Raw genomic sequence first — 18,799 nt, forward strand, 5'->3', positions numbered from 1 at the left:
TAGCCAATTTGCCTCACATCAACAAAAACTGTAACACATATAGGTTTTCACATTATTATGTTTTCAAGTCTTATGCAAATTGAGTTTTATTTGCGTAGTGTATCTACCATTAAAATAGAATCTCTTAGCCTGTCATGAATGTATTCCACTCTCAATATTATTTTTAATCATGCCTAGAGACCTCTTATGTCCTGATGAAACCAGAACTAATCCAAGGGAGCAAGCAGTCCTTATAACTCTTCTTTGCAGAAAGGTCAGACCTCACCATAGTAAGAACCATTTATTTCCATTCATCAAATACAAATCATTAAAATTCCATAATTAACAAAAATTATAACCGATACGGATAAATAAGGTACTACCAACCCCCAACAATTGATAAATATCTGTTTCTGGAAATAAAATTTCTACAAGCAGAGAGACAAGATGTCAAGAAAGAGGACTACATGGCTTAATTTGCTTAGAAATTAGCAGAACATGTCATTAAAAGAAATATTTTATGTCTTGGGGAAATGTAGAGATGGGCTGATACTACAACCTGATATCTTTTTTCATAGTAGGGCTGCTCCTGAATAATACTTTGGTTAATGATAAGGAGCTGATCCAAAACTGCTAGCTTTTCTGTCTATGCAGAAAAATTATGTCAATCCAAATGAAGAATATGCAGGACTAAAAAGCCGGGATATTCTTTCCCCAGAAATAGTGTACAGAACAGCAACATCCATTTTAGAATGTATTGCTAGTAAATGTTTACTACTCTGAATCTTTGTCAGTGTATTTACAATGAACTTTAAGCATTTATCTTTTTTTAAAAACCAAAAAGTTGTTGCTGTGATCTTCATTTGCTATTAAAAAGCTAATTTATTTCTAGTCTTCTCATTGGATTTTTAATTTTCTTTATAGAGATAAAATCGACTTATTAAAATAACGTGTGTGGTTTTTTTTCAAGATTGTTAAATCAGGAGTCATTTGTAACATTATTGGGATTGGAGGGGGACACATTTTTCTTTCTCCAGTTTAACTTGCCTGTTTTTTGGTGATTAATCTCTCTTAGTTTCTCTTATTTTTTAAAGTCTTTGTTGTATTAGTTATCCAATGCTGTGTAACAAATTACCTCAAAACACAGTGGCTTAATTCCACAAATATTATCTCACACAGTTTCTGAGGGTCAGGAATCCAGTGATGGCTTAGTTGGGTGGTCCATCCCAAGAGTGTAAATGGGGGCTGCAGCCATCTGAAGGATCCACTTCTAAGCTCACTAGTGTGCCTCTTGGCAGGAGGCATGACTCAGTTCTTCACCTGCTGTTGGGAGCCTCAGTTACTTGTCACGTGTGCCTCTCCATAGGGCTGCTCCCAATAAGGCTTCCCCCAGAGTAAATATTCCAACAGAGAGGAAGCAAGGTAGAAGCCCCAGATCTTTTATAACCTAATCTTGGAAATGATGTACCATCACTTCTGTCATATACTATTGGTCACAGAGACCAACCCAGATATAGTGTGAGAGGTAACTGTACAGGCTGTGAGGAAAAGGGAATTACTGAGGGCCATCTTGGAAGCTGGCTACCAAACTTGTGATATGTATGATTTCCCTGCAATGTAGACTTGCAGAGATGTATACACATTTCACAACATTTATAATGAAATGTATTTTCTTTTAAAAAGATAGAATGTCATAGTGAAAAAAATTGTTTAATGTTTTAATATTATTGTCACATTATTAATTCTATTTAATTAATCTACTATTACCATAGTTTGGTAACATTTTGATAATTGGCATAGCATTTCTAGAGGATTATTTAAACAATTACAAAACATTAAACAAAATGTCTGTTGAATCAATAAACATTAACGATTGACGGCACATTCCAGAGTAAAGTTCATTTCGGAAAAGCAAAATTGCTTTGTTTCTCATGACAGTGACCAAGAAATTTAAATGAAAATAATCCATTTTTCTGTTACAACTTATTTCTTAAAACTTTTTTGGGTATGTTTTAGGCAACTTGAGAGTTCTGTCAATTGCTTACTTGTATTAAAAGATAAACAGAAACTAATGTTGTAAAGATTTGGATAGCGTGAACATTGAGAAAATATGCCTGGATTTTAAAATCTAAGATAACTGGTATTTTAAATCTCCAAACTCAAGTTGCCACAAACCAGAACGTTCTAGTTCCTTATCAATTAGCTCTGTGGAACCATGTGTTTGTTGGTGGTAATGTTGCCATCTGTGATATTATAATGCCCAGTCTATTTTAATTTTAGCTCTTACAAGATGATAACCACTCTTCACGTGTTAGTGTCATCTAAACGTGTAGGACCACAGCCGTTTAGATGTGGAAAGATCCTTGGGATTTTCTATGTTGAAAGTATTTCTCACTTTTGCAGGGTTGGGAAATACTATACTTCATGGTGCTGCCTCCCCGTGTTCTGTGTTTCATCTTCAAAACTATGATTAAAATTCAGAACCTAGTGATAGCACAGAGCACTATTAGATCACTGATCAGTAGTCACTGGATATAATTTCCAGAAAAAGCCAATAGCAGTTGATACAGTATGGTTAGAATATGGCATGGTATGACATAGTATGGTTAGTATAGAAGAATAGAAATCAAAGACAGACACTGGATAGGCTGTGTCCTTTTGAGATCCTCTCTACTACCCGCCACACCCACCCACACGGTGTTCACTTAATAGTGCTTCTCTTTGAGTATGGAACCTTCTTATTAAACATAAAACTGAGGTATTTTTTAAAAAATGGTAAGCGTAAAAGGAGTCATTACAAATATGGCACATGCACACAAACACACAGTCAACGGCCTATATTTTGGTTGCTCTGCCACATGTTAAAGAAATTATTTTGGCTTAGCATCAGGGTCAGATTACAAACTTTAATTCTAAAGTAAAGAATTTGTTTCTTTCTTTTCATTTGACTTGTGGAATTGCGATGCATTGTATGAGCTCATCTTAGCCAACGATTATCATAAGCATAAAGCTAATTCCTTTCTCTGACATAAGTCCCAGCTGATGTACACAAGAATTATGGGCCTTTAGCCAAGACTGGACCAGCTTCAGGGACTTAACTAAATTTTATTTCCTAAGTTTGATTTGCAGTATCAAAATTTGATGTTTTTCCAAGTTCGCTGACTAGAATATGGAATTTGTGATAGGATAAGTTCTTCATAGAATCTGATTTTTATAACTCAGTACTTGGATCTCTCCAGTAGTTTAAATTAATATTTTGATTCTTACATGCTACCAGATAAATAAACTTTTTCATTTATCTGAATTCAAGGATTTCCTTGTTTTCTTTTATAAGAAACTATCCTTCACTTACTTTCTGTCCTTTTCTAATATTATGGCAGTTTCTCAATTCTTTGTTTCTCTACAGAGGATGAAGATACAGTTTTTCTTAGACTGTGAACTTATGTGAACTTATCAGTATTTAGTTAAATAATCTTCTTTCAGGGCAGATGGGTGGCTCAGTTGGTTAGAGCGCGGGCTCTGTGCAACAGGGCTGTCAGTTCGATTCCCACATGGGCCAGCAAGCTGCGCCCTCCACAACTAGAATGAAGTCAATGAGCTGGCTCAGTTGGTAGGAGCGCGTCCTCTCAACCACAAGGTTGCAGGTTTGACTCCTGCAAGGGATGGTGGGCTGTGCCCCCTACAACTAACAACGGCAACTGGACCTGGAGCTGAGCTGCACCCTCCACAACTAAGACCGAAAGGACAACAACTTGACTTGGATGGAACTGATGAGACTCCAGGGGGAAAACACACCACTGTTCCCCAACACACCACTGTTCCCCAATAAAAAAGTCCTGGAAAAACACACTGTTCCCCAATAAAGTCCTGTTCCCCTTCTCTAATAAAATCTTTAAATAAATAAATAATCTTCTTTCACTCTTTTCTAATTATTGCTTTATATATACTTGAGTAGAGCTAATCACACTCCAACCTCCAGAACTCTGGGCTTTTGAGGACATCTATTCTAAATTGTATTTCTGTATCTAGTAAAGGGATTGTTTCAGTTATCTGCAGGTACATAACAAACTACCCCAAAAGTTAGTGGTCTAAAACACTCATTTTATTATGTCTCATAATTCTGAAGGTTAGCTGGGGCTCAGCTGTATGGTTCTTCTGCTGGTCTCATTTGGAGTCTCTCATGCAGCTTCAATCTATGGCAGGTGGGACTAGAATGTCTCCAGAAGATGGACTGTTCACTCTGGCCCCTTGCTTAGAAGGCTGGGCTCAGCTGGGACACGGAACCTCTCCCTTGTCACAAGACCTCGCGACATGGTGTCTCCAGCAGGATTGCCCAACTTCTACATGGCAGCTAACGGCTTCCAAAAGGCAAAAGTGGAAACTTCCAGGCCTTCTTAAGGCTTAGTCCTAGAGTTACTTCTGCCATATTCTGTTTGTTGAAGTGACTCACAGTGTTGGCTCAGGTCCAGTTTGGGAGAAAATACACAGGACATGGGTACTGGAAGGCGGTATCTAGAGACTAGCTACCATAGTAGTTATGTTTTCCTTTTTCTCTACTAAGACCCCTATTTCTCTCTACTTCTTTTCAGTTCCCTGTGTCTCTGGTGGTTTGCCTAAGCCTACAAACATCACCTTCTTATCTATAAACATGAAGAATATCCTACAGTGGAGTCCTCCAGAGGGCCTACCAGGGATGGAAGTTACTTACACAGTGCAGTATTTCATGTAAGTTGGCTGTTTTCCTTTTGGTTAATTTTTAAACACAAGACTCAAATTCCTATTAATTGCGTGAAGATAAACCATCTTTTGTATTAAATAAATATTTGAAAAACTTTTAGATGATTTCATTTTGATTTTCTTGCTATGTTTCATTAGATTAAATTAGAAAACGGTTTCTTCATGGAAACAGTAGTATTGGGTGCTTAGGAAAGGGGAAGTTATTTAAATGGAGAAAAGTTGGTCAAAATGTTATTCTGTGGCTGAACAAAGTGGGAAATCCATCATCTTTGAAACATCTAAACTTATTGGAATTACAGACATTTTTAAATGAAATTGAGGGCAAAATTCTGTGCAACTAGCTGTTCCTATTAAAGATAGTAGTGATTGGACATTTTTACTTTTCACCTCTCCCGCAAAACTCATTGCGAGCAAGCATGAATGCAAATCAGATAGACAATTCCTGTCTTCAAAGCAGAGAAGGAAATGGCCACAACCCCAAGTCACAAACTATGAAGCATACAAGACAAATGCTGTGAAATCTGAAGGAAAACAACTGCAGAAGCTAAAAGCAAACCTGTACCTTTTTGGACACTAACAATAGAAAATGATTTCCCAAGAATAAATGTCACAGGACTAAGAGGCTTACCTAGCAATCTGAGGAAATGTCTCCATGGAGCCTTGGTTTGGTGCCACAGAACGTCAGAGAAGGAGGAGCTGAAAGAGAAATCAGGTTCAGGTGACATCACAGGCCAGGGGTAAGGCTGGAGTGAGGTGGTGTGACTTTGCAGACGTGCCCAGAGCCACAGCAGCCTCCCGCAGTCCCACACCTGAGATGAGCAGGCTCCCAGGCACAGGGAATAATATAATTCAGTGAGCAGGTGCGTGACAAACCCTCACTTCTATACCCGCTCACCTAATAGTCAACAAACAGCTGGCCCCATTCAAGCAGTAATAGTCCCAAGGAAACCAGCGCAGCACCTATCCATAATTACTGGAAGGGAGAGACACACAAAAACGAACACAAGTTAAAAGTCTTGAAAAGCTTTCCCAGAAAGTAGGAGAAAGATTCAGATAAATAATTATTCATAGTTTGAGTCCATAAACAACATGTTTCTAATGAGAAAGCTCAAAGTGACAGTCTCTTCTCAAAGAAGAGATTCTGAGACAAGAGAAGAACTTTTTTTTTTTTTTTTTAATGGTCAGAGCTTAGGGAAATGATGGGAAATAAAAATGTTACAATGAGTTGAGAAACTTATTACAGCTAACTGATAGTAATAGTTGAACAGGTAGTAATGACTGTCTGAAATTGCTTATCATAAATGTATGTTATGTCTAGGAAAACTTAATGAAAGAATTTAATAAAAGAAAACAAACATTTCCTCATGAAGTTGCTGAATTTTAAGACAATGGCCATCATAGCAAAAGCAGAACTCAAGTCAGGCAGGGGGATGAGGTGACTTCTGTCTGGCAGTGCTCAACAGAAGACAGTGATCCATCTTCTGGGGGAAAACAGGAGTGGCTTAAGACTCTAATCAAGTTCAACAGATGTATTTTCGAGCAGGTGGGAATTCAGGATATCAATCTCCTGAGACCTTCTTGGGAGGATAAAAACCACTAACTAAAGATAAAAGCACTAACTCTGATATAGAAGGTAATATCGGTGGATATTACCGAAAAAAGAAATTAGCAATGACAAGGATGGCAAAAAGATTGGTAGCACACATTGTAACCATCAAAATAGTGATGGGAAATATGATTATCAAGCTTTCTTGTAAATATTGAACCTAGACAATAATATAACAAATCAGAAGGTGGGGAAAAACTGTAAGTGTACTGATTTTTATAGTAGCAAATCATTAAATGTGATCTAAAATGAAAATACTTCATTTTAATAACTAAACTCTCAATATTTTCCAATAAACTGTTTTCTTAATTTAAAATATTTTTAGGAACTAATATCACTTGCGATGATGAAACATTTGAACTACAGTAATTCCTGTAATTCACTTCAATTTATTTTTTATATTGAAGTTCAAGTCAAGTTAAATTACTATTTTTCTTAAAACCATATCTGGTATAATCTAGTTTTTATCTACATATTTAACTATCTAATTATCCTTCTGGTTATATATAAGCATAATGAGCTGCTGACCAAATGTTTCAGGGTAATACGTCTCAGGGTGATTTATTTCTCTCTTGATTATACTTTCCTTTTTTCTTTCTTTTAAATAAAGATTATACTTTGCTGATTGAGTGTTTTTTTTAATGTACCATATTTACAAAAAGAGAATACAGTCATTTTTGTCTCTGCAAAAAAAACGCTGACCACTGAAGGCAGTGAAAGACTTCAGCTGCTATTCAGCATGGCCTCATTTATCTAGAACCTTATTTTCATGTCTGAGGAGTTTCCCAGGAGATGGGGTTTTAAGAAAGAGGACATCACTGTGCAAAGAGAAATGGCTCATGAGATGCCCTTACCTCCTATTCCATTAGGTGGAGCAAGGAGCTTGCTCTGTCCTTTTTATGTCTATGTGATTCAGAAAAGGATTTTGAAAAATGGTTAGATTCATCACTGCTCTGTGATAGCAGGTAATTTAGCTTGTGCAAACTTCGAAAAAGAATATTTAAAAACAAACTTGCTATACTGGAGTTCTTACACACCCATGCATGTAGGCAGTGGACAGGAACAGAGGGCGGTGTGTTTCACTGACAGGGCTCCAAGCTCCTCCCAGAGTCAGACAGTGCTGGGTTCAGAATCAGGCTATGAACCTAGCCAGGTGACCTTGGGCAGGTTACATATTATACTTTTGAGTGAGGTTTGTTTGCAAGTAAAAGATGAAATTTGAATAAAAGTTTAAATTATATCTGCCAAAAGAATTTAGTGCGGAAAATATAGTGTAGCACTAAAAGCACAGTATCAAGGAAAAGTGGTTCAAATCCCATATAAGCCTTTTACTGGTCATATGAACTTGAGCGGTTGGTTCCCTTAAGCCTCAGTTTCCTCATCTGTAAAATAGGATGAAACTGAGCCTCAGTTTCCTCATCTGTAAAATAGAATGAAAATAAGCCTCAGTTTCCTCATCTGTAAAATAGGATGAAACTGAGCCTCAGTTTCCTCATCTGTAAAATAGGATGAAAATAATGGCACCTGCCTCCTATGATAATTAAATGAGATAAAGTGAGCAAATACTAAGTACCATGTGGCACACAATAGACACGTGATAAATGTTACCTGCCATGTCCAGAAAGCAATCAGAGGCCACTGAGGGCCCCTGATGACTTTTTGCCTTGCATAAACATCATTACTGGAGTATTCATTGAATGATTCATGTCTATCAGCTTGTCAGACTTACAAAGCATTTTGTACAGAGCCGGGTGAAAGCCTTTTCTCTTCCATCAACCCCTGTCATGGGAAGCTGCCCAGCCCTTGTCAGAGTGAGAAAGTTTGAGGAAGGAAGGTCAAATAGGGGATGCCAGTATTTTTCAAAACACAAGTCCAGACCTGTTGGTGGGCCACGAAATCAATTTTGATTGACATAACTGGCATTATTTTTAATGGAAAGAATTGGAATGGTATGGAGTGGATTGGATTGGAAAATAACTGAATGCATGGCATGTGCTAAAGTTTAGGTAGTATCTTACAAAAGCTTTGTTTTAGTATGTTAGATATATATATGTTTTTGTGAGCTAGCTCACAATGTAAAATATATTTCTTTCTGTGGCTCACAATCAAAAAAAGTTTGAAAGTCCCTAGGCCATGATGGTAAATTGGATGAAGAAGTTGGTCAACAAGACCTGACTATAATATTCTAATGTCTTCTGGCAGGTGTGGTACTTATGAACGAGGAGACATTTACTTTCAAGAATCTGTTGCCATATTCTGAAAAGGGAAGATACCCTCAAGCTTTGGCAACACTTGATAAGTTGACATTTCCTCCTTCTTAACACATGCTCTTCCCTTCACTTTTGTGATGTCTGTTTTTCCTTCTTTCTCTTCTGCTGCTATTTCTAAGTGTACTTTGTATCCAACCTTTAAATCGTGATGCTCTTGAAATTTTATCCTCAGCTTTGCTTTGTCTCCATGGATAATTTCATTCACGCCTACACCTTCAATGAGCAGTCTTAGGCCATTGATTGCAAAATCACTACCTCCCACTCAGACCTCTCTCCCGAGCCCAGGGTCAATGGGCATCTGCGTTTGGATATCTTTTACGTACCTCAAACTCAGTGTGTCAACTGCACTCATTATCTCTCCTTCTTTCTACTTCCCACTCCCCATTTCCCATATCCTCCCGTGCAACCCCCTCTCTGTCACCGGCTCATGCTGTGTCACTTAAACTCTACACCTCAGTCTCTCCCACCTGAAATGTGCTCAAAATATTTTCCCCTCCCTATTTACTATGGGTGTTGTGTTTTTAATAAAGGAAAAATCAATGTGAACAACTCACTTAATATCATCATTATCATAATCACAATACTTATTGAAAATGCAGATTTTGGTATGTGCTCCAACCTAGTGAATTTTCCCCAAACCCTTAATGGAAAATAGATTTTTAAATGTTATGAGACTATCAAGGTAAGTTTTCTTCCAAGAAAAATAAATGACTAATTTTTTTCTTAAAACAACCAATCAAACTGACCTCAGTATGCATGGTGGACTAATAACTTACATAGATAATTACTAGAAGAATTGATCATACAATATGTAAAATTTTTACTGTAGCCCAAGAATAATAATAAAATACATGCTTTCAAAAATGTGCTATCCACTTTATAATTCACAGAAAAGAAAGGTGATTACAGAAACTCTGACTCACGTTCCTGACAGCTAATGAAAATAATTGCCAGCAGCAAAAGTAGATCCTTTTTTATCTAAATGACAGGCGCTTTTGTTGTTCTGAAGAAAAGGTCTTAAGTTCCATTCAGTTTTATATAATGACTGGTTTTCTTTTCCTATTGTAAAGCATAGAGGGCTCCTCATTATTAATTCAGTTTCCTTCTCAGCAGATATGGGCAAAAGAAATGGCTGAATAAATCTGAATGCAGAAATATCAATAGGACCTACTGTGATCTGTCTGCTGAAACTTCTGACTATGAACATCAATATTATGCCAAAGTTAAGACTGTGTGGGGAACAAATTGTTCCAAATGGGCAGAAACTGGACGATTCTATCCTTTCTTAGAAAGTAAGTAACACAATGGTCTGTTAAACACGTGTTAATATCAAGTTCATTTGACCTCATAGCGTGGACCTGTCTCAGCCTCATAGACAGCCTTGCCCGAGAGGCCAGTGCTCTGCTTGGCTTTATTCTACACGCTGACCATCAGCTGGTGAAGTGACCAACCCAAGGCTGGATTGCACAGTCTCCTCTTTAGAACAAAACGTTTGGCCAAGTGATTTCTAAGATTGCTCCCAGATCCAAAATTGATTCTAGATGCCAATATTCTCAAATTTTGGTTTTATTTTATTATTTAGTGGAAACTATGTAATTTGATTAACAACTGACAGATTTTTTTAAAAATGTTGTGGGTTTATAAACCATTGATATATGCCCACGAGATTGGTTAAAGATGGTTCTGATCACCAAACTAAATCTCTTCTTGTTATAAACTTGGTAGTGTGATGATGTAATATCTAGGTCTAACTCGGAATTAAGGCACCAACTTCCTGGTATTTGCTTTTAAATTATTCCGCCCCTGATCTGTAGCTGACTCACCCATAGAGGACCCACTCAAAGCTGACATGGTGAAGTTTACAAGTTCCCCTTAGGTCGTGGAGCTGGAGCCTTTCCCCTGGGTCCTTCTAGATCAGAAGTCAGCAAGCTATGCCCTCAGACCATCACCCTCCTTTCTGTTTTCTACAGGCCAAGAGCTAAGAATAGTTTTTACATTTATACGAGTCTAAATAATAGTTGCAACAGAGATCCTATGGCCTTGCAAGTCCTGAAATATTCACTGCCTGGGCCTTTATGGTAAACTTTGCTAGCCTCTGTCTTAGATCATCCCAATCACATCTCCAAAGGTCTTTAGCAAGTGCTTCATTTCTCCATGCTTGATTTTTGCTACTTACCAAATCATATTAATGTTATTCATCACCAACATTTTAAGTCACAGGAGTGTGTAAACACTTTTCATTGCATTTACCATCACCAAGTACTGATTATCCATGTAACAAGAAACTACGTCAGTAAATACAGAACTTCAATTAGCTGTTTGAACATTGTGTCAGGGTGCATGAAATGGTTGTTTCAAGAACTAGCATAACTTGGGCCCACCTTCTGAGGCACCTCAGATAAGAGGGTGGGTAGAGCTTTGATCCCAGCAGGATTACATTGTACTTTTATCCAGGGAGATTTCTACATCTGAACGTAATTCCCTCTCCCCTTCCCTTTAAGCACAAATTGGCCCACCAGAGTTTGCTTTGACTACTGATGACAAATCCATTTCTATTGTTCTGATGGCTCCAGAGAAGTGGAAGAAAAATCCAGAAGAAAGTTCTGTTTCCATGCAACAAATATACTCTAACCTGAAGTATAATGTGTCTGTATATAATACTAAATCAAACAGAACGGTAAGCCTGCCATGGGGGCTTATAATCTCTGTCACTTTTTGCAGTTAATTCTAGAACAAGCAGCCTGATGTTTTAATTGTCTGCATGTGGAAATGGGGAGATGTGATATTCAAAAGAGATGACATCTAAGATACGATTGAAGCTGCTATGTAGAAACTTAAAGACCTTTCTTCAAATGTCCTTTACAGAAACTCTCTGCTAATGGGGTGTGATATGATGTTGCTATTGGAGTAGTTGCCCACCTCACTTTGATGGACAGCTTTTACTTGTAGAACATCTGTCACTCACTCTCCAAGAAAGAAAAAAAAGTGTTACCAGGAACACGGGACAAAGTTGAATAAGAAACGCATCCATATGTTATTATGTAGCATTGTTCCCAGAATTCCAGTTCCTGATCATGCTCTGCCTAGCTGAAGGAAAGGGGTATTTTAAGGCTGTTGTTGAAAAGAAAGTTTTTAGTGATAGGAAAGGATTTCATGGTAGCTCGGTCTTCTATTTCCCTGTAATTTGTCTGGAGTGGTACTGGAAATCTTTGCCTCTAACTGCTGTTTGCAATTCCCTAACCTAGTGGTCCCAGTGTGTTACCAACCACACGCTGGTGCTCAGCTGGCTGGAGCCGGACACTCTGTACTGCGTCCAGGTGGAGTCCTTCGTGCCAGGGCCTCCTCGCCTTGCTCAGCCTTCCAAGAAGCAGTGTGTCAGTACATTGAAAGGTAACCTTAAAAAAAAAAATCTCATCTGCTCTGAGGAAGGAAACCTGAGAAAACTAGAAGGAAGGATGACCGTGTAGACAAGGTTTGGTCAGATCCATTTCTACAGAAACAGGTTGAGGCAAAGGCAGAAACAGCCATCACCAGAAATGCATTGAGCAGCCTGGGCCTCTGCCATTGAACTTGGCCAACATTAGGGAGTGTTTTCACCGGTCCTGGCGTTTGCTGCCAACAAGTCTCTGCCTTGTTAAAATAACACCTAGGAATTTTTCACACATCTTTTTCCTTCTTTAAAATTACACTCTGGTCAATAGAAGTTCTGTGGTCTTCAAGAACATCAGACAATTTTATTGCTAGGAACAAAACATTATCTTAAAAACACTTTAAGACAGAATCCTTCGCTCCCCATCAGGAATATAAATTACAGGCTCCGCAAGTTTCGTTCATATGTCATTGACTGAACAAAGGTCTGGGATCCGCAAATCAGTAATTACTGCCTCATTCTTGCAGTTGCCTCTCTCTCCTTCCTTTTATTTGCCTCTTTCTCGTGTTTTCTGAACTTGGCTGCCAAGGAACTATGGGTGAAGAGTCTCTTTCCTAGTCGAAGACAGAGAGTTAGGAGCTTGACATTTGTTTATACATTCTTCCCCCAAGGTGAAACTCAAAACCTGAAAATTAAAAATAAATCCTCAAGTTTGCCATCATCGAATGACTCTTCATCCATTATTCTTCTGTTTCTCTCTTCCAAACATGCTGGCATAAGACAGATGTCACAACCTTTGCCCCCAAGCCTTGGTTCTGTCGCCAGCTATGGGATAGGCACACTGACAGAACCCCTGCTTTCCTTTTCCCTCACGCTTCCCACATTTCATGATGAAACTGTCCCGAGGAATAAAAAGGGAAATTTGTGAGTACGTATCAAAAGTGAAATGCGTTATTTTTTAATCTGTCCTTATCATACCTTTCCTTTTAAAATGAAGGGTTCTCTACCTTATGTCAAATAAAACTAAAATGCCAAGCAAGCAAAAGGCAAACCAAAGCGGATTGAAGAAATCATTTTTGCATTTGGAAAAAGTACCCTGTTTACTAACAGCTTGGTCAGTGGCCAAATGGTTGGAATCAATTTCCAATGGAAGTCATTTAAGCAGTTGGCACAGCTAACGCCACTAGAGTCAGATTAAATTAAATACTTCCCTGTAAGCAGATGGAGCGACTTTCTCACTAGCCTAGGAAAGGAAACAAAAGAAGGAGGAGGCCCCATTTCAGGTTCTGACCTTTTCCATGATATCCCAGATGTTAGATTACCCCAAATACCTTTCCAAGACACTGCTCTGAGGACCTACTTTTTAAAAAAATCAGTATTATCTTTTTTGAGGGACTGTACTTTGAAAACTATTTCTTCTCTCCACAATCTTCCAATACAGATACAGCATATTAGGTTTAGTGGAGCCAACATGTGCTAATGTACTTTAAGTGCCACTGGTCGTTGTGGTCATGGCTCTTTTTTAATTCGGGCAAGTTCAGTCCCAAAACCAGGGATTGTTTCAGGAGGACTGGACTAAGCTGTAGCCTTCAGTAGAGGCACGTGGTGCCAAGGCCCCTGCAACATCTGCGTTGCGGTGTTGGCACCTTTCTGTGTGGAACCTGGTGATAGATGGGCTCTTCAGGAATTGTTCGGGGTGCAAGAGCCTGCATTTGCACCCCATTCCTGGTAATCTTCTTTGCTCAGGTCTACTCATTTAAATGCTAGTCTCATCTAAAAAATGCCTTCACAGAAACACCTAGAATAATATTTGACCAAAACCTGGGTATCGTGACCTAGCCAAACTGACACACAGAATTAACCATCGCAACTTCCAAGTTTCCCATAGAAGCTTAACCAACATAAATTAGTCACAATGAGCCCTGTTCATCAACTGTACACTCTGATCAGTGGTGGGCCAGGACAATTTTCCTTAAAACTATTCACCAGGTCTTTTCATTCCCTGTGGACTTTTACTCAACGCGAATGTACAGCACAGCAGGCCCTGGCGGGGAGTTACTGCCATTCTCAGTACATACCAGCTCAGCCACCTCGCTACACAGATCCCCAGGCTCCAGATGTACCCAGAAAGTCTGGCCAACTTGCGCGAGGATAGTTCCATTACTCACATAGAAGGTGACAATGTATATTCCTGTCCTCTACTAAATACATGGAAAAGATTGAGTTAAATGAATGGCATGGAAAAGTGGGGCCACTTAGTGGGGTCTTCCACAAGAGAGTTTTGTTGTTTGAAGTGCTGTGAGTTGCTTTAATTTCAGACATATTTACCTTCAACTATAACAACCAGCATGAATCTCATAGCCAGACATAAAATGTTGGAATAGCTGCTGACTTGGGTTTTAACTCATCCTTACTCTAAAGGTTTGAGACGAGTCCAGATGCCTCCTTAAGACCTCCTATTCTCAGAGAGAGAATGAATTCTGAGACCCCTTATAGTATTTAGCTCAAGCTTCTCAATTTATAAATGAGAAAACTGAATTCCTAAATTTAAGTGATCTGCCTCTTGACATTGCAATGTTTTCCCACCACACCAAATCACAACTGTCTACCCCTCTTCCCTTTTATTTTTACAGGTCAAACATCAGCATTGGAGGTTAAAATCGTCTTCTGGTATGTTTTGCCCGTATCTGTTACCGTGTTTATTTTTTTTGTGATGGGCTTCTCCGCGTACAGATACATCCGTGTTGGCAAAGAGAAACACCCAGCAAATTTGGTGAGTGGTAGGTGTGGTAGGAGTCATAACGCCTCCAGGAAGCTAGAAAAGGAGGCTCTCAAATAGATACTGTTCCTTTTATGGGCAGAGTGAGTTTAAAATGAAAGAGTTGATGAATCAAAAACACTTTCTCTACTAGATGAACTCACTAACATCACCAAAGAGAAAGAGTCCTTAACTTTGACAAAGATTTTTATATTTAATGACCAGATTAGACAAGGTCTTGAGGTACAAGAGAATTTAAATCATGATTCCTGCCCTTTCAGAGGTTCAAGTCTACTTGGAGACGAGAATTTCAAAATGATATGTGAAGGCTAAGATGAAAGCAGACACTGGGCATGCCGGGGGTACAGGGAAGGCACTGAAACCCTACATGGGGGCTCAGGAGAAGTTTCATGCCTGGGCGTGGTTATGAACAGTGAGTAAGAGCCAGGGCACCTCCTGCAGGCAGAAGAAACAGCAGGAGCAGAGGTGGGTAGCTGTTTGGGAAACCACATATTATCGCTAAATCATAGGGTTCCTGATGAGGAGTCATGAAAGATGAGACTGGAGAGTGGGTAGTAGGACCAGGTAAGGGGAGAACTGGGGTGTTATTCTAAGGAGCTTGGGCTTTGTTCTGCTGGCAAAGAGAAATCTCTGCAGGGTTTTGTGTTCGGAGTGTCTTAGATCCAACTGGTTGTTAGGTCTAAGACAGCTTTAGGGGAAGTAAGACTAGAAACAAGTAAAGCTGCTAAGAGACTGTGGCACTGTTTGCAAAAATCTTCTCCCATTCAGTTGGTGGCCTCTTTATTTTGTCAATGGTTTCTTTTGCTGTGCAGAAGCTTTTAAGTTTCATATAGTCCCATTCGTTTATTTTAGCTTTTACTTCCATTGCCTTTGGAGTCAAATTCATAAAATGCTCTTTGAACCCAAGATCCATAAGTTTAGTACCTATGTTTTCTTCTATGCAGTTTATTGTGTCAGGTCTTATGCTTAAGTCTTTGATCCATTTTGAATTAACTTTGGTACATGGTGACAAATAGCAGTCCAGTTTACGGTGGCCAAGACATGGAAACAACCAAAATGTCCTTTGATAGATGAATGGATGAAGAAGTTGTGGTATATATACACAATGGAATACTATTCGGTGGTAAGAAAAGATGATATAGGAACATTTGTGACAACATGGATGGATCTTGAGAGTGTAATGCTGAGCAAAATAAGTCAGACAGAAAAAGCAGAGAACCATGTGATTTCACTGATATGTGGTATATAAACCAAAAGCAACAAAAGAACAAGACAAACAAATGAGAAACAGAAACTCATAGACACAGACAATGGTTTGGTGGTTGCCAGAGGGTAAGAGGGGTGGGGGATGGGGGGTGGGAGATGAGGGTAAGGGGGATCGAATATATGGTGATGGAAGGAGAACTGACTCTGGGTGATGAACACACAATGGGATTTAGAGATGATGTAATACAGAATTGTACACCTGAAATCTATGTAATATTACTAACAATTGTCACCCCAATAAATTTAATTAAAAAAAAAAGAGAGACTGTGGCAATTTTCCAAACGAGAGAAGGTGAGAGTCTAAAAGAGGAGAGTGGGATATAGGACTGGAGACCAAGACATGGAACGGAAACACATTTAGGAGGAAAATGGCCGGGACTTAATCATTCACAGTAAGGAGAAGCAAGAAAGGAAAAGGAATAAACCTTATCCTTCTGCACCATGCACCAAAGGGATTTGAAAGGCTGAGCACATTTTAACCATAAAACAATGATTTCTTGGGAATTATTAAAATATATGTTCCCATATACGTGACACATTCATGTATTCCCATTAGTTCAGATTTAAAATGTCCCTCTTAATTAGCCTGCATATAGGTAGTCTTATAGTTAGCTTTTTAATGGCATAGGAAGATTTCTTGGGAGGAAAATTTACAGAATAGACTACCACATGCAACTTTTTGAAACCAGAACATTTGTAAAAGAAGGAAGCTGAAGGACCTCTTTCATAGTGTTAAATGAAATCACATCATTGGATAGACAATGTGAATTGTAACATAACTCATCGTCGGCAGCCTAAACGGGCACTTTCCACATATCCCCAACAAAATTTTAATCTGAAACAAGTTTTCCTGACATAATTTAGAGTTTCTCTATCTGCCATAAACTGGCCAATGGATTTCCGTTTTTGGCTTTATTATAGCATGAATAGGATGGTGACTGGCAGGAGTAAAACCATCCGTACCCACGTGCTATGTCCCTTTTAGTCCAGTGTGCATGCCCATTCCCATTTCACGTCCAGAGTATATTCAAAAGAGGACTGAGAGCCCAGGTAATCACAGCTTCTTGACAAATACATAGTAAACTTATAGTTAACGAAACAATTTCAAAAACTCTATCTCACTTAGTCCTCGCTATTCCTCATGTGGCAAATTCTGATTTTGCAGAATCAAAAATCAAGCCTTGAGAAATTAAATAACTCCCCTGCATACCCTCAGACAGTTAGAGATGGGGGCAATCACACCCTGATCTTTGACCTGAACAAATACCCACCCAGTGAACCACTTTTCACTTCCATATGCATTTTATATGTCTTGGGTCTCTAGCCTCCATGTGAATGAGGTTTTCTGTATAGTCTAAGCATAACTTTTACGTCCATGAGTTGGTAAGAATAGATCCGATGACAGTATAAATTCTGCTTAACAGCTGTTTTTAATGTCTCTCTAAGTGAAAAGGTGAAAACCATTCTCTTCTCTCTTTTAGATTTTGATTTATGGAAATGAACTTGAAAAAAGATTCTTTGTACCTGCTGAAAAAATTGTGATGAACTTTATCACTCTCAATATTTTGGAAGATTCTAAAGCTTCTCATAAGGATCTAAGTGTAATGGAAAAAAGCAACGATGTATTGGACCTGAATGAGCCCAGCGAGCACCAAGAGCCCCATCAGGAAGAAATGGAGGTGAAGCACTTAGGGTACGCTTCACATTTGATGGACATTCTCTGTGACTCTGAGGAAAGCACAAAAGGGACTTCCCTAACCCAGCAGGAGTCACTCAGCAGAGCAACACCCACAGATAAAACAGTCATTGAATACGAATATGATATAAGAACTATTGACATTTGCATGGGGTCTGGAAATCAAGAGCTCACTTTGCAGGAGGAGATGTTCCTACAAGGGAAATCATTTGATCCACAGGCAGCTTTGGCGGACACAGTCCCCCAAACACTACTGTATTCATATACCCCTCAGCTCAGAGACTTGGACCACCTGCCACAGGAGCACAGAGATGTGGAAGAGGGGCCAGAGGAAGAGCCATCCACCACGCTGGTCGACTGGGACCCTCGGACTGGCAGGCTGTGTCTGCCTTCATTACCTAGCTTTGAACACGACCCAGGAGGATACGAGAATCCTGAGTATAAGGAGCACGCGGATGAGGAGGGCCTTTTGTCGAGACTCTATGAGGAGCAGGCTCCAGACAAGCCACCGGAAGAAGAAATCTATCTCATGCAATTTTTGGAGGAATGGGGATTATATGTACAAATGGAAGACTAAGGCCCAAACTTGCCCCTGCCAGACCCCTACTGTTCAAAGCACATGAGTGCACACGCATGTGTGACCAAACAATAAAGTACCTGAGATAAAAGAAGTTGACTCAGATTCTTCTGTGTCAGTGAGAATTCCTTATTTCTTCTCTCTGCTCTCAGAGCACTTGTTTCATTCTGCCTCATACAGGTGGCTGGTGCATGGCTGTGCATCTCTTAGAATGGGAGGGGGGGCACCTGGGTACAGTGGCTGAGCCATTGCTTTCTACCCAGTAAGTATTCAAAAATGTTTGCCAAATTGGATGCAGAATTCAGGTGGGTGTATTATGGCTGCTTTGTCTATTATTTTCTATAATTATATTCATTTTCTAAATACTACATTTTTAGAAATTGTTTTATTGGAAGAAGGATGAGATACTTAAAACATACACTAAGTGGGTGGCAACTTGGTCACATTTAAGGACCCTAACCCACTCTTCAATCATAATAATCCGTTCAGACTGAATAAATCAGGTACAGATCTTCCTGC

At 39.1% G+C, this 18,799-nt stretch overlaps 1 protein-coding gene across 2 annotated transcripts in view; it reads left to right on the top strand.

Moving 5' to 3' along the window:
* Positions 1 to 18,385, top strand: part of IL20RA (interleukin 20 receptor subunit alpha) — a 31,837-nt gene extending 13,452 nt beyond the window's left edge. Inside the window, exons 2-7 of one of the 2 annotated variants that reach the window (XM_019732812.3) lie at positions 4,569 to 4,704; positions 9,703 to 9,884; positions 11,094 to 11,269; positions 11,838 to 11,982; positions 14,596 to 14,735; positions 17,489 to 18,385. In XM_019732812.3, the coding sequence (XP_019588371.3) occupies positions 4,569 to 4,704; positions 9,703 to 9,884; positions 11,094 to 11,269; positions 11,838 to 11,982; positions 14,596 to 14,735; positions 17,489 to 18,280 (1,571 nt within the window). In that variant the 3' untranslated portion in view covers positions 18,281 to 18,385. The remainder of the gene's footprint in view (positions 1 to 4,568; positions 4,705 to 9,702; positions 9,885 to 11,093; positions 11,270 to 11,837; positions 11,983 to 14,595; positions 14,736 to 17,488) is intronic. The other variant, XM_019732813.3, reaches the window with a different exon arrangement.
* The last annotated feature ends 414 nt before the right edge of the window (positions 18,386 to 18,799 follow it).

This window comes from Rhinolophus sinicus, chromosome 2 (genome assembly GCF_057876585.1).
Source record: "Rhinolophus sinicus isolate RSI-liver-muscle chromosome 2, RSI-T2T, whole genome shotgun sequence".
Lineage (NCBI taxonomy): Eukaryota > Metazoa > Chordata > Mammalia > Chiroptera > Rhinolophidae > Rhinolophus > Rhinolophus sinicus.